General features: G+C 44.4%; 1 protein-coding gene across 1 annotated transcript; it reads right to left on the bottom strand.

The window, feature by feature from the left end:
• Window positions 1–259: 259 nt before the first annotated feature.
• On the bottom strand, window positions 260–7,304 carry marchf7 (membrane-associated ring finger (C3HC4) 7). The gene is made up of 12 exons (XM_076156312.1): window positions 7,160–7,304; window positions 5,927–6,118; window positions 4,889–5,032; window positions 4,652–4,790; window positions 4,338–4,535; window positions 3,143–4,082; window positions 2,754–3,056; window positions 2,487–2,656; window positions 2,300–2,403; window positions 2,096–2,200; window positions 1,247–1,295; window positions 260–965 (listed from the first exon to the last, which is right to left on the bottom strand). The coding sequence occupies exons 2-12, from the start codon at window positions 6,110–6,112 to the stop codon at window positions 856–858; spliced, it is 2,448 nt and encodes an 815-aa protein (XP_076012427.1). The 5' UTR covers window positions 6,113–6,118; window positions 7,160–7,304; the 3' UTR covers window positions 260–855.
• Between the last annotated feature and the right edge of the window lie 6,780 nt (window positions 7,305–14,084).

Below are 14,084 nucleotides of genomic sequence, written 5' to 3'. Positions count from 1 at the left end.
AATCATGCAATTAAGTTTCTGTGGTGTTAAGTCATCTAATAGACACATTTAATGGGAATTGGCAGGTGGAGAAACTAGTAGGAAAGGACTCATGGGAAGAGATGTTACGTCATGTTAGGTTACAGCTTGTTGATAAAGTTAGTACTTTCGGTTTGCTCAGAGTTACTTAGTTCAAGAACCACTGATGCAGCAGAACGAGGCCTCGTCCGTCTGCGATACTAAATAACCCTAAACAAGAACAACGCTTCATTTCCTCTGATAATTTTTGCATTAAAATCTTTAATCCAAAATTAAGATCAAACTAAATTTGTACATACATAAAGCTTTTCAAACACAAACAATAGGTGTGAAAAAGGTGCAAGTTTTCACATTCCTCAGTGGGAAAAGTCACACAAGAAAATTTGGAACACAACAGGAAAAAAAAAAACGTAACAGAAAATGTTTTGACAATTCTTATTTTCTCTCCCTTAAGAGCATTCATCTTATCATTACAACTAGAATACAAACTAACTCGCTGTTGCCCATCACTCAGGTTTTCTGCTTCATCCCTCTAAACATTAAAGCACTCGTGGTGTTAACAGTTAAAGACTTGCATTTTTATTTTTTATTTTTTATAATTAAAGTGCACTCACGAGAGCAGAAACAAAATGGTGTCGACCAAACTCTCTCTGCACTGGGTCATTTTCTAAAGTTTGCATATCTGCAAAAGCTTCCCGCGACAGAGGCAGGACACGTGTGCACTTGGCATTACCTGGCGCCACTGGCTTTAGTTAAACACGACGATATGAAAGCATGTGCAGAAACGATACGAGCTACCCGAGCTGATTCGGTCCCTCTGCCGCCTCTTTTTCACCGTCATTCACGCAACCAGAAATCCTCCAGGTCGTCATCCAGGTCAGAGAAGTCAACAGACGGTCTGTTGTCATCGTCGTCGTCGTCCTCCTCCTCTATTTCCCCGCGGGGAACTGCCGATGAGAAACAAGTAGTGAGATTTTGGCGTGACGTAATATTAATGAAAGTGTGATCTCCGGTGCAGATAATAAAGGAGTTAAAATTGCATGTAAGAGGAGGAAAGTGATTCTGTTTCACCAAAATATTCAGATCCAATTAAGTGAGGTATTCTAAGAGAAATCAAATCTGTCAAAGCTAATGAAAGCTGTCCAGCAGGTGGGAAATGATTGCCCATCAATAAATCATTCAAGACAAAACACACAAGCATGGGAGAGAAAAGGACAGAGCGACGTACTTTCCAGACTGTCCATGTGTTCATGAAGAGTTCTGGCCAGGTTGAATAACTGGGAGAGAGGGGGAGAATTTCCACAGTTAAATTCATCTTCATCCAAAACATGTCATAGTATTATATTATGTATTCATATAGAGACTTTAAATCAGCATCCAGTGTGAGGCAGAGGCTCTCTGGATGCTGCCAGCGTTGTGATCAGATCTCAGTCGGGGTGCTGTTGCATTATTTAAGCCCCCTCTTCTTCCTCCTCACTCCAGGAAACCATCATAATCCATCTTTACAATCATTAATTCACTCTTTTTCTTAATACATGGGCCGTCTGTGTTCCAGGGGACCGGCGAGTCACGACTCCCATTCATTTACTCATTTGGCAGATGCAACACAAGCCAAGGCTGTGTGTGAGACAGCGAGTGGAGCCGGAGGAGAGGACGGCATTCTGATCACAACGTGTCCAGGGAGCGTTTACACCCCAACATGACATCACACTGCCCCCCCAAAACACACCCCGGTGATGAGACCACATGTTGGGGTGTAAATCTGAGGGACACTGGAGCAGGAACACACACACACACACACAGGTCAGACTGCGATCTGATGTCGTCCTATCAGTCTTATTGCACAAAACTGGGCTGACGACACAAATAGATTTTGAAAGCTCAATGTTAAGAAATCTCAGGTTACTATGAGCAACAGCACAGCTGAATCATCACAATGGGGAAATTCAGTTAAAGCACTTCAGTAAGCACACACAGCATTTAACCAGTGTGTGTGTGTGTGTGTGTGTGTGTGTGTGTGTGTGTGTGTGTGTGTGTGTGTGTGTGTGTGTGTGTGTGTGTGTGTGTGTGTCCTCACCCCTGCTTCATTAGCAGCTCCCAGGACATCAGAGAACCTCTGCTCACAGAAATGCAGCAGCACCACCAGGCAGAGGCCGGAGCTGATGAAGCCATCATACTCAGACTGAAGGGGAGGAAGGGAGCGTTAGGAGTCCAGACCACATGGTTCATATGTGACACATACTCACACACCTGATACCACAGCGGGAACATGAAGACTCACCTGCACGTGTGTCCTGTATAACTCCCTTATATCAAAGTCGTCTATGTTGAGATGCAGCTTCTCCTTGCAGAGTTCACAGGTCGTGATCGCCTCCAGATTTGTGCCTGAAAGCCAAAAGATCAAATTAAAAAACGAGATGATACCAAACACTTAGGAGACTTGGAAGGTGTTTGGTTCTTGCAGTTACCTGAGCTGATTTTGGAGCAGAGCCACTTCTTGATGCAGTCCTGGTGAACGTACTGGAGGCTGCCGGTGCAGCGGCACGGCTCGATCAGGGGGTTGGAGGGAGAATCCTCCCCCATTTGGCAGATACGGCACAGATCCCCTTCCTCTTCATCAGACTCCTCCAGCAGCAGACTGTGGGAGGAAGAGGAGGACGTTTATTCTCAAAGCCATTACTAGAAAAACAAGTTGCTTATTAGAATCACATCTCCCAGTGTTCCATCTCCATCACCTCTCCTTGATCTTGCGGAGCTTCTCAGGGTCGCTGCCTTTGTTTGGCTTGTCGCCCTCCACAACATTGGAATCCCACAGACGTGCGTCTTCCAGATAAGGCAGTCGTTCCTCCAGAAGAGAGAACTCCACTCCGACGGCCCCTCCTTCTTCCTCCTCCTCCTCTTCATCATCCTCATCATCATCCTCTTCCTGTGATGTTTTAGGCTCCAGGTCGTCCCACCTTCTCAGTAGGAGCTGTGGGCGGCTGCAGCCATCGTCCAGAGCTGCAGTCGACTGTGCGCTCTCATCTCGTCCCCTTCTTCTGGAAACACAGGAAGAGGAACTCAAATTATTTTACTTTCCTAATATTACAGAAATGATGAGTGCAGGTCATTTTGAGTTCCTTACCTCTCCCTGATCTTCTGCTTCTCAGGCTCTCTGCTGAGTTTACTCCTCAGGCTGCCGGCTGAACTCTCGCCATCTTCGACCGAGTCTGTAGGAGGAAAGTCGTCTTGGGGCTGCGGCCTTTGTGGCTCCGGAGCAGAGAGCTCCACGCCGGCCACGCCTTCATCTCGGCCTTGTCTTCTGTGGCGTGAGAAGAAGGGAGAGCAGCGGTTACGGAGAGAAGAAGAAAGCCAAGAGGAGCCGCCGCCGCCGCCGCCATTACTGGTGTTACTGCTGGAGCTGCTGCTGCTGCTGACGGCGGCAGGCTCCCTCCAGGTTCGGGCTCGGGCCAAGTCAGCGCGGCTGCTGTCGTTCTGGTTTTCCTGGATGGGGGCGAGCTCCAATCTGCGATGTCTAGAACTGGCGGAGGTTTCCGAGCCTCCAACGTTTGGCTCTGGACCGGACGTCTTGGTCCCCTCTTCGCTGTCCGCAGACTCTCCGCCAGTTGACGGGCCGTCGTCGGACGAGTCGAAGGATCGCGTGCCGGAGGAGCTGCTGGAAGAGTCTTGGCTGGAGCGCCGGGAGAAGAGACGGGACAACAGGCGCCGAGTGGAGCGACGTCCCTCTGGCTCCGCACCTTCAGGGGCCGGCCTTGGTGGGAGGGTGGCTTCCTGTCTGGCCAGGGGAGAGGTATACCAGGAGCTGGGGGAGGAGTAGGAGGCATCTGAGGCAGATACACGGCTTCCTGTCGGTTCCTTGGTTGACTGGAGGCCGGAGGAGCCGGTGAGGAAACGAGACGTGGTTCTGCTGCTGTAATCACGGAGCAGCGGAGACGTGCGGTGAGCGGAGGAGGACGAGAGATGGCGACTTAGAGAACTTTCTCTGGTGGAGGAGGAGGGGGAGTAGAGCGTCTCTTTAGGCCGCGCCCCCTGTGCATACGTGGAGGTCACACGGTCTGCCTGGTCTGAAGTAAACAAAGATGGATGCAAATCAAGTTGGGATCGTTTGGTGTCACAATGGATTAAGAGTTGGTGTGAGTAAGTAGGACTGTGCGAGTGCGAGTGTGTGTGTGTGAGTAAGTAGGACTGTGCGAGTGCGAGTGTGTGTGTGTGTGTGTGTGTGTGTGTGTGTGTGTGTGTGTGTGTGTGTGTGTGTGTGTGTGTGTGTGTGTGTGTGTGTGTGTGTGTGTGTGTGTGTGTGTGTGTGTGTGCGTGCTTACACAATGAGGTCAAACCAGGCGTCCTGACCCTTCGTTCTCCCAAACCAGAGAGGCTGCGCTCGGTCATCGTCTCCAGAGGTCTCCTGGACAGCAGAGGCTTGGGTGAGGAAGATGAAGGAGATGAGGAGGATGAGGATCGGGACAGTAAGCGGTGTGAGCTCCACGAGGAATCCAGCAAGTTGTCACTGCGTTTTTCACCTGCGGAGAAAAGGTTGGTTTACATGTGAGCACAGTGCGATGTTGCGTAGAGATGTTGTGTAGCTGTTGTGTAGAGATGTTGTGTAGCTGTTGTGTAGAGATGTTGAGTTTATTACTGGAGTATGTGGATCCTGTGAGTGAGGTCCCAGTTGTTCTGGAGTAAACTCCTCTGTAGGACAACTTGGCCCTTTTAGAATCCCCATCATCCCCGATGTTCAGGCCCGAGTGGATCCCCAGCCGTCCGTCAGAATCACTCTGAGGGATAAAGACACAACATCACAAACATCAGACACTAACGAGGCTCGCCGGCTCAAAATCTAAACAATCCAACCAAACCCCTCCAGCCCCCGTACCAGTTTGCTCCTGCTGCTGTGAGAGGAGTCGGCCCAGGGGCGATCGTAGGCTGAGCTGGAGGTGGAGAGAGAGGGCAACTTCCAGCTGCTGGAGCGACTGTCAGAGCTGCTGTAGTCTCTGTAGGAGCTCAGGTGACGAGAAGTCTGAAGGAGGGAGTGAGAGAAGAGTGTGAGGTTATTACTGAAAGTTTAAAGCCTCCAACGACACAGGAACAACCAGAGTCTGTTCATGTTTCCTCATAGAACTTGTGATGGGAGAACAGCATAATGGTGGCGTTATTCTTTCACCAAGCGAACGTGCATGGGTGCAGTACAAAGACTTTAGTTTGGGCTTTCGTCCAACAGGAAGTCGGGCAATTCCTCCAATCAGATCTAAGGCTTGGACAGAGCAGGAGTAGATTTCGCTCTCCTTTCTTTACTTTCAACAGATTAACTAAATGGAAGCAATAATCAAAGCGCGGTGTGACGGCTGATTTGTTCCGGCTGATTTGTTCCGGCTGATTTGTTCCGGCTTTGCACCTCCAGCAGTCTGGATTCTTCTGGAAAGGACCGGAACTGAGAGACGCGGCCCAAGCCAACGGTAACTCTATCTTTCGGGACAGAGCCTTGACGAGCAGCCGGACTGAAATACACACGGCGTCTGCCAAGGAATCTGGGCCGAGCTATTAAAAGCAACGCCCAAGTGACTGCTGTCGCAACACGGATACGAGGAGTCAGCTACTGTACCGCCATCCTGAGGGGGGGGAAACGTGGAACAAAAAGGCCCGGCTCGCCCTTTTTGACTCTCTTAAGAGCGTAGAGCCCCGTAGAAGGTCAGAGGACGAGAACAAGGAGAGCAGGATGACACGGACGGCTCTGATTGTTTTTGTCTAGTTTGCCTCAATAAAGTTATGTACACATTATTCAGGGAACTCTTCATCCTAACCTGTCTTTGTGTATCAGGCCTGGACTTAAAGCCAGCATGCATCATAGAAACTCATCTCATCCTCCACACACACACACAACCAGGTGATGGATCCAGGTTTGTGATCAGCCTACCTGTTGGCTTATGTCGGCTTTGAGGGCGGAGGATGACCTGGGGAAGCAGTCGCTGCTCAGCCCTCTGTCCCTGCTGTACAACCGACTGGAACCCAGCGATGAAGAGGAAACGGACGTACTGGACACATAGGATGAGCGCGGGCTGGACACAGAGAAGGAAAGCCTGCGAGACCTGGAGTCCATCATGAGCGACTGACGGGACAAAAACAAGAGAAATACAAGCGTGTGTTATTACACGGCAACATGTGACCTTAGCTCAGACTGTAGTCTTATGTAATTACACAGTCTGAGGTCTGAGGGAGATGATTTGCTGGGAGAGTCGGCAGTCGGCTTCTAGATAAGGAATGCAGTTTAAACTCTGCTGCAGTCTGAATCTGATAAGCCAGTAACAAGGTCTCATGGTGCGTCCACGTGACCCGTGTGTCTGCAAACTCTACTACTTGCTTGCATGCCGCATGTTGGCCCTGTGTCAGCCTCAGTATCTATCCTTAGGACCGTGAACTCAGTCACATGAACGTGAGACTTCTGAGGAGCAGCAGGAGTGTGAGCCCAGAGTCTAAATAAGCAAACTTCAATACGCTGCATTGCACACACAAGAGCACAGATTCATCAACAAGACGATGCTGCTTAGTTACAGCTCCATTTATTATTAAGACCAAGAACTGAGCGAAATTAGGACATAACGGATGCAACTTTTTAAACCTATAATAAATGTATTATTATAAAACAGTACACAACATACTCACTTCTAGAAAGTTTAAGCATCAAACGTCATCTTTTACTTCATCCCCCCGTGTGTGAGGTGTCAGTGTGTGTGTATGCTTTGTGGTGAAGGTTTGCAGTGCAGCTTTAGATTCCTGCTCTCGCCCTGAAATGGCACCGGCAGCTAAATGTTATTGACGTTAACATGGGCAGCAAACACTCCAGATGACCGAGCATCGAAACTCCCACCTCTCACGTTTTGTGCTCCAAACTATAATCACATAGACATTTACCTGAGAGCTTCGATCCAAACCTGCATTGCTCACTTATCAACATTTAGGAGCTTCATAAATTAGCCGTTAGCTGTTAGCCAGCTCATCTGTACGCGGACGTGAAGGAACGTGTCTCTAAACGTCGCCCCACGTCGGTGTTCGGCACAGATGGGCGGTTGGTTTGTCAGCTTGTTTGTTTGCATGGAGGACTTTGGCCACAGAAGCGGGTGACATTGTCCGTAGCGGTATTTATTCTTACCTTTCAAGAGAAGTTCAGTTTGCAGCATCAATGGCGTCTGTATGTTGACTGTCAGCACGGGCGGTCACGTGATTTATAGAGAGCTGAAGCCCCGCCCCCTCCCCTAGCTACCAGCTAGGATGTAGATAAATAAACCAAAGTCCTCATTCACGGGTTCTTTAACTGCGACATTTAAATTACAAATAAAGAAAATTTATCCACCAGATTTAATTCCTAGTTTTGTTCGAATAATTAAATTGTTACATTTGTACACCCCATAATTTCTGAGCATATTTGTTGCCTACAAATTTCATCATAATGTGAACAGTTGAATTGGAAACATATCAAACAACAACAATTAAATTACAAATATACACAATATATCTAACTAAATTTATAGACAAAATTAACCAGGAGGGTCACTTAGGTAATAGCACGTATCTGCAGTTATTTACTATGTTGAAGTTTGGAGAATCTAAATGAAATAGATTTTTCTAAAACGAAGAATCAAACAGTGAATTTAATATTTTGCCATTATGTTTTTGGGAACGTTTTGAGTGAACTGACAGAAGACAATTATTGCACGCTGAAAATTGAGAAATAAAAAAATACAGATTAATTAAAATCATGTGATATTAGATGGAACAAAGGTGAATGAGTTTATGAAGAATTTGCTGTTAAACATCCACTTGATGTGCCACAGCACCAAAGCAATTGTATGAATACCACAGCCACTGCTCACTTCTGTATCTGTCAGGCTCATTATATATGAGTCAACCCCCATGTGTAAAAGTAAAAGTTTACTTTTTTGCACATCAGGCATAGTGCTTATCTGTGTTATGCTTAGGCTATTATAGTGGTGTTCTAATTTCACAGTTGGGCTCCAGGATAAACCTGACCTGATTTGAGCCCAGTGTTAGTCTGTCACTTTCTTCAAACTCTTCAGCTCCTGTTATGACATATTAAGTTTCCTTTGTTACTTTGAGTTTTTCAGATTTCAGTCTCCTAACATATCAACACAGTGTCACCTATGATGTGGTATGCTATGATGGTTCAGGATTCTATGTCCTCATCTGGTTGCAAACCCGGTCTTGCATAATCGTGATGTCTTAACAGTGAACAAATGTACTTCTTCTGGCATCTTACCATGAGGACAGAACCTCCAGTGTCTCTTGATCGTAAATGAAATTGAACAAGTTAGGAAATGGTTTCCCAGTAGGCTCAAGTTGGGGTAATTGGTGCAATTTATGGGGTGAAAAATGATAGAAGACACAAGCCAAAAGACCCCAACCTAGAATCATGGTCCAACGCTCAGAAGAGTGTTTGCTTTGTAGAAGCGTCCGTGTGGTGGTGTTTGGGGGATATGCTGCCATGTGCTGTGTGGAAATGGAGTGTCATGGATTTGTAGTCACATCCACTATTAGTTTAGAGAGGGAGTTAGGGATTAAGACCGGCCACAGGGCAGCTTGTGAAACAGTCCAAACATTAGCCAGGAAATATAAAACACCAGTTGGAGTCCAGCATCAGAGAATACCGAAGATTCCAGCTTGGAAGAACATGAGCCATTCAGCCTGTTAACTTGTTTGAATCATCCATGAACAGAACATTTTGGATGATATTCATTCATTTGCAATCAGGATATTTCTGTGATGTGTTATCTATTTTTAACCATTGGCAATTATATAAATGTTTGATCAGTTCAGTCTAAAAGTGATGGAAGGAGAATTCTGACAGGCCGCTAACATGAGCTCAGGCATGTTGACATGTGTTCAGGTCATTAAGTACGACACTGACATCGTCTTTCCATCAGTTTTTGACATTTGTGATTATGTCAAACGAGCTAAATTAACTTCACACCAGCCGAGATGTGGATGAGGAAAATCTGATTAAGTCTGATCTATCGGAATATGTAAATAAAATTGAAGAAAGCTGAAAATAGATTTTTTTTTCACCAGAAGTACATTGTTTGTCGTGTTCTCTTTGATAAATTAAAATGTTGAATAAATTACATAATGTTCTTCAGTTTATAGTGCTTTAAAATTCAGTATTGAACCTTATTTACCTTATTAAGCTCTCGGTACGGCCGGCAGCAGCTTGTTTCTCTGGATGGCATCACGGTTGTAATTGTTTATTGGATGACATCATTGCTATTAGATGGATGGCATCACCTTATTAGTTTGATGCTGTCGTTGTTGGTGTACGCTTTAGAGCCTGATACAGTAGTAAGCCACCTTGGAAACCAACACAGTGTTTTGACCGCATATTGTAATTTTGTGTTTTACGAATAAACAACACATGCGGACGTTACCTAGTGTCTATTTGCCAGGCAACGACTTGCCACTACATACAATATCTCACACTATTCATTGGATTTTGACAAAACTAGGGCAAGTGCTGCATCTTACCATGGCATTCTGACATTTTCAAAATTAAACTGAATGCCCCAAGGGAGACGCTGTAATTACAAGTCAAAATTAACCAGTAAAAACTGCTTAGAGCTGGTTATGTGCTTGCAGCAGCATTGCTAAAATGGCAAATACCCAACAAGTGTAACAAGTGTAAGCATTTTTCTATGATAGTCTGAATATAAACAGCATATCTCTTCATTTAGCAACACCTCTTATTAAGAAGACAAATGGTGTGGAGCCTCAGGATAGCATCAGATAGAAGGGCAAATCCTATCTATAATGCCACACAACAATTAAGTCATGGTTATTGTAAATACATTTTAGTGTGTATGTCAATCCTCAATTAGGTTTGTGTATTTTCACAACCGATTCTGCACAATTTTATCTAAATGTACCGCTTTCCTATTTCAGTTATTATGCATCATTTTTGATAATACTGACTTATACTAATGTGAGAACAGAAAGAACTGTTGCATGGGTTGTAATTATAGTACAATTCAAATAATGAGTTATTTTCACCATAACCTATTTTTGTTGATTCTTGTTTTGTTGATTTATATTTTTAAACCAGTACCACACATGTTGATTGGGGCATGATATCTTTCTACATCTGTCTGTGTTCACATCGTTCTGTATTGACAATAACCGTGCCTGAGCTATGAAAGACTCTATAGGGGGCTGATAACACAGGATTTTCAGGCATGCACAGATTAATACTGACCTCATATAAATTCACTTAATACCCTCCACAGATCATGTGGATGTAGATGCAGATGAAATTAGCAGCATTGTTTAAAGGTCTGGTGGTTCCGGGAGTGACATCGGAGCAAAACAGCTCAATAAAAGACCCCGAATCACAGTGTGATGTGCCATTGCTGAAAAGGAAAAACAAATTAACAGGCTATTCATCTAATTTCCTGTTATCAAGGTGAGCAAAGATATTTCTATTATTGATGTTCATCTGTACAACATGATGCAGTATATTTATATTCATCTCTTTGTTGCAGTTGTTGATGCAGCTGCAGAGCAATGATGTGAGCTTACATTGAAATCATCAGAATCTGGGTCATCCGTAACAAAGGTAAGCCGCACAGACAAACATACACATTACTCACACACCACTACAGGACTGACGTCATTGTAAAAGCGAGGCGTTAATTGCTGGCCACTAGGGGACACTGTAGATCACACTTTTTCACACCCGTGCTTGGGGAAAGCAATTGAGCTGCACTATTATTTGCATGCCACAACTTGTTGTTTGTTTAGTCAGGGTGGCAATTAAAGCCAATTTCAACAGGTTTAATTAGATTGATTTGAATTACTGTTTTAAAGGCACTGTAGATGCTGTCATCATAATATTAAATCCAGGATTAGCAGCATTAATGTGATTTGCATAAACATAAAACTGGGCAGATCTCAGCGAGAATGGACTCAAGCTAGAGACACTGAGACAGTTTCTAAACGTCTTCACAATATTATACTGGGGCAGAAAACCACTGAAACTTCATTTGTGGTGTTAAACTGTAATGCACTGCGTTTGTGTAAAGTGTAGAGGGTCCAGGATGTTTTTTTTTAGTGTAGCGAGGCTGTAGTGTTAGACAGCAGATGCATACTAATGTGAAGGTCAACAAGATACTCATCGTGCCTGGTAAAATGTAGCACTTAAAAGGCCCGGCAATCCATTATTAGCAAGCATGTATACAACAGAACAGTGATCAAACCAAGTGTAAATCTACCCAAGGCTAACCGAACAAGAGGTGAAGGAGAAAGAGAGAGCGAAAGGGATAAATATAGGAGGGCCATGCTGCAGATTAATTGCTGACAAAAAGGACGCATGACCTAGACAAATGAGGAAGTGCAAGGTCTGGTGAGCTGGGGAGGAGGCTGCTCAACCCACTTGCAGGTCTGTAGGCCAATGCCAATCCCCCTTTGCTCCTTTAGACACATGATTGTGCACACTGCTACGTGAAGACAGACTACAAGCTCTCCTCCCCCAGTGCTGCTGATAGGATGATAATGGAGCATTCCTCCGAGCTGTTTCTCATTCATGTTAGCTATGGCAGGGGAGGAACATGCATTTTCCACTGGGGGTTGCTAACTGAAGCTTATAGCCATGTAACCTGAGATTTCACACAGTGTCGACCTCTTACTTGGATCCACTTTTTTTGTACTTGAAGATGGATACTTACCTGCCCCCTCTGAAATGTTGTTCATTCATTCCAGCTGGACTTGATGGCGTGGTGTAACATCAAAGATTGCCAAAGTTCCGAGCCTTTAACACAATGTGTGGAACATTTGGAAATGACTTGTGTATTCCCACTCAAGTGTTTTGATGAAACAAGTTTGTCGCACCATGTGTTGCTACACACACTTAAAATTAGAATATGACATAATTTTATTCAGCTGTGAGGCTTCAGACACAAAATAGCTACAAGAATGTCTGGATTTCTCCAGCACTGTGTAATCACAAAGGAATGTCCTGAGACATTTCTGCTTTTCCTCTACAAGACCCCTCTTTTCCCACGGCTTGTCCAGTTCTTCAGAATCTGTTTCCTCTTTCTCCCTTCCTCCCTCACACTCTCTCTCTCTCTGTTTGTGAAGACGCACGGATACCACAAAGGCTGGTTTATAGGAGAACGACAATACAAGCTCAGTGTCTTCAAAAGCACAAAGAGCCAGAGCCTGTGTCTTCTGAGAAACCTTGAAGGAATGAACATACAGGCTAAAGTTGGGGTTATTTCCCTTATAAATCAAATGATCAAATGAAAGATTCACTGAAACAAACAAACATAACACAGTGCAGTTATTTGTTACCAAGCACATACTCTGTGTTGTTGTCCGAGGGGGATTGCCTATGTTGTGATGCTTGAGAAACTCAAGGACCAAGTGCTGAGACTTTCTTCTGTTCAGAAATTGTGAAGAAAAACAAACCTCTGGCTAAATTTGGACAATACTTCCCATATTCTATGCTTCAGCAGTGTTTACTTTTTTTGCTTACAGTGTGATGTTTCCCTTTATGTTCCTCTCACGGCAAACTGACTGTAATTTATTGATATGCCTGTTTTCCTAATGAGGAGGCCAACATAGGCTGTATTTAAAGGCTCTGGCCTGGTTCAAACACGAGAGGAGAGAATCACATCTGAACAGATCAGTAACAATGGGGGAAAAAGCAAGGCCACATGTGTTAACACTTTAGGTCACATGTTTGAGGGGCACCATCTAAAATGCTTGTGAGCTATTTGCGGACATTCTTCTCCCTCCGTAGTTTTTAGCCTGCTGTTCTCCAACAAAATAGAATTTGTCATCAGCACAAATGTTTTGTGATGAAAAACATAGAGCTGATGTAAAAGAGGAGGAACCCATTTTCTATCAATGATAGAGTTTTAGCAGCAGAGCTTGAATCCTCGCAACCACTAAAAGCCTCTTCCAAGGATTCAAAGAACATTTGTTGGTCTTAATGTTCCCCAGACACAAAGTGACATCTGCCTCCCTTCCCTGCATGCCTGCTGCTCTTTGTTCACAAGAGCAGTGAGGGGAGAGCACATTGAAGTCAAAGATGATGTCACCATTGTGATCATTACTGTGCTGTGTGGTGCCCTATTTTTGACCAGGCGTCACCGAGAGCAGGCCAGAATGTCTGCCTGCACGCTGCCAGGAGGAACAGTAGCCTGCCAGTATTAATTAAGGCAGGGTCTGTTTTCAGCAGCCTTAAGACCGCCTCCGTGGGCTCACCTAAGACTCTGATCAGATTGTCTTCTTCAAACAGATCCTTTACATATCAGTTAATATCAGCTTTTGGCGTTGTTCGAAACACAGCTCATATTTCTCAAAGCTGTGGAGGTTTTCGTTTCATTTTTGTGCCTTTTCTCTCTGTGATTAACAATGACTTGATTTAATATTACTTTGATTTAGTCAGGGCTTCTCTGTTATTCACTTTTTGCTATCTTTCAGGCAAATAGATGTAACAACACTTAAATTCCCCTTTACCGACCTCTGGATCTCCCTTATCACAGTGAAACCAGGGCACTAATATAGATTAAATTATGAGTTGTTACCTTGCTCACCACTCATCCCCGTTGACCTGCAAGAACACTGTAGTCCTATGAACTAGTTGGTTGAATAATTTATTTTTGCAGATTGAAGAACTTAATAGAATTTAACTCATTCAATTATCATTTTACAAATAAAATGAAGCGAAAATTAACAAAAGAATTTGCTCCAGTTAATATGTGCCCTGTATTTAGTCCATAAACTCTAATATTATAATAGTAAGCCTACAGGCTAAATGAGACTAAGCAGCGTTGTGTTGTTGTTAATTGGATCATTATTACACACCAAATCTGCATTTTATTTCTAGAGACAATGTACTCTTTGACACCATTACATTATGATGGTTCATTTACCCGCCGTTATTCACACCGAGAGGCCTAAATAAGAAGGTGTGTGATGTCGCTCTGACAACTTGAGTCTCTGTTGACTTCATTTTTCCTGCAGCCTACATTCCAAAACCACTGGAATGTTTTCTACATAATTATTGC

This window comes from Genypterus blacodes, unplaced genomic scaffold, assembly GCF_046128005.1.
Source record: "Genypterus blacodes isolate CSIRO-AG114 ecotype Tasmania unplaced genomic scaffold, CSIRO-AGI_Gbla_v1 ptg000067l_1, whole genome shotgun sequence".
Classification (NCBI taxonomy): Eukaryota; Metazoa; Chordata; class Actinopteri; order Ophidiiformes; family Ophidiidae; genus Genypterus; species Genypterus blacodes.
This window is presented reverse-complemented; position numbering and strand designations above follow the sequence as displayed.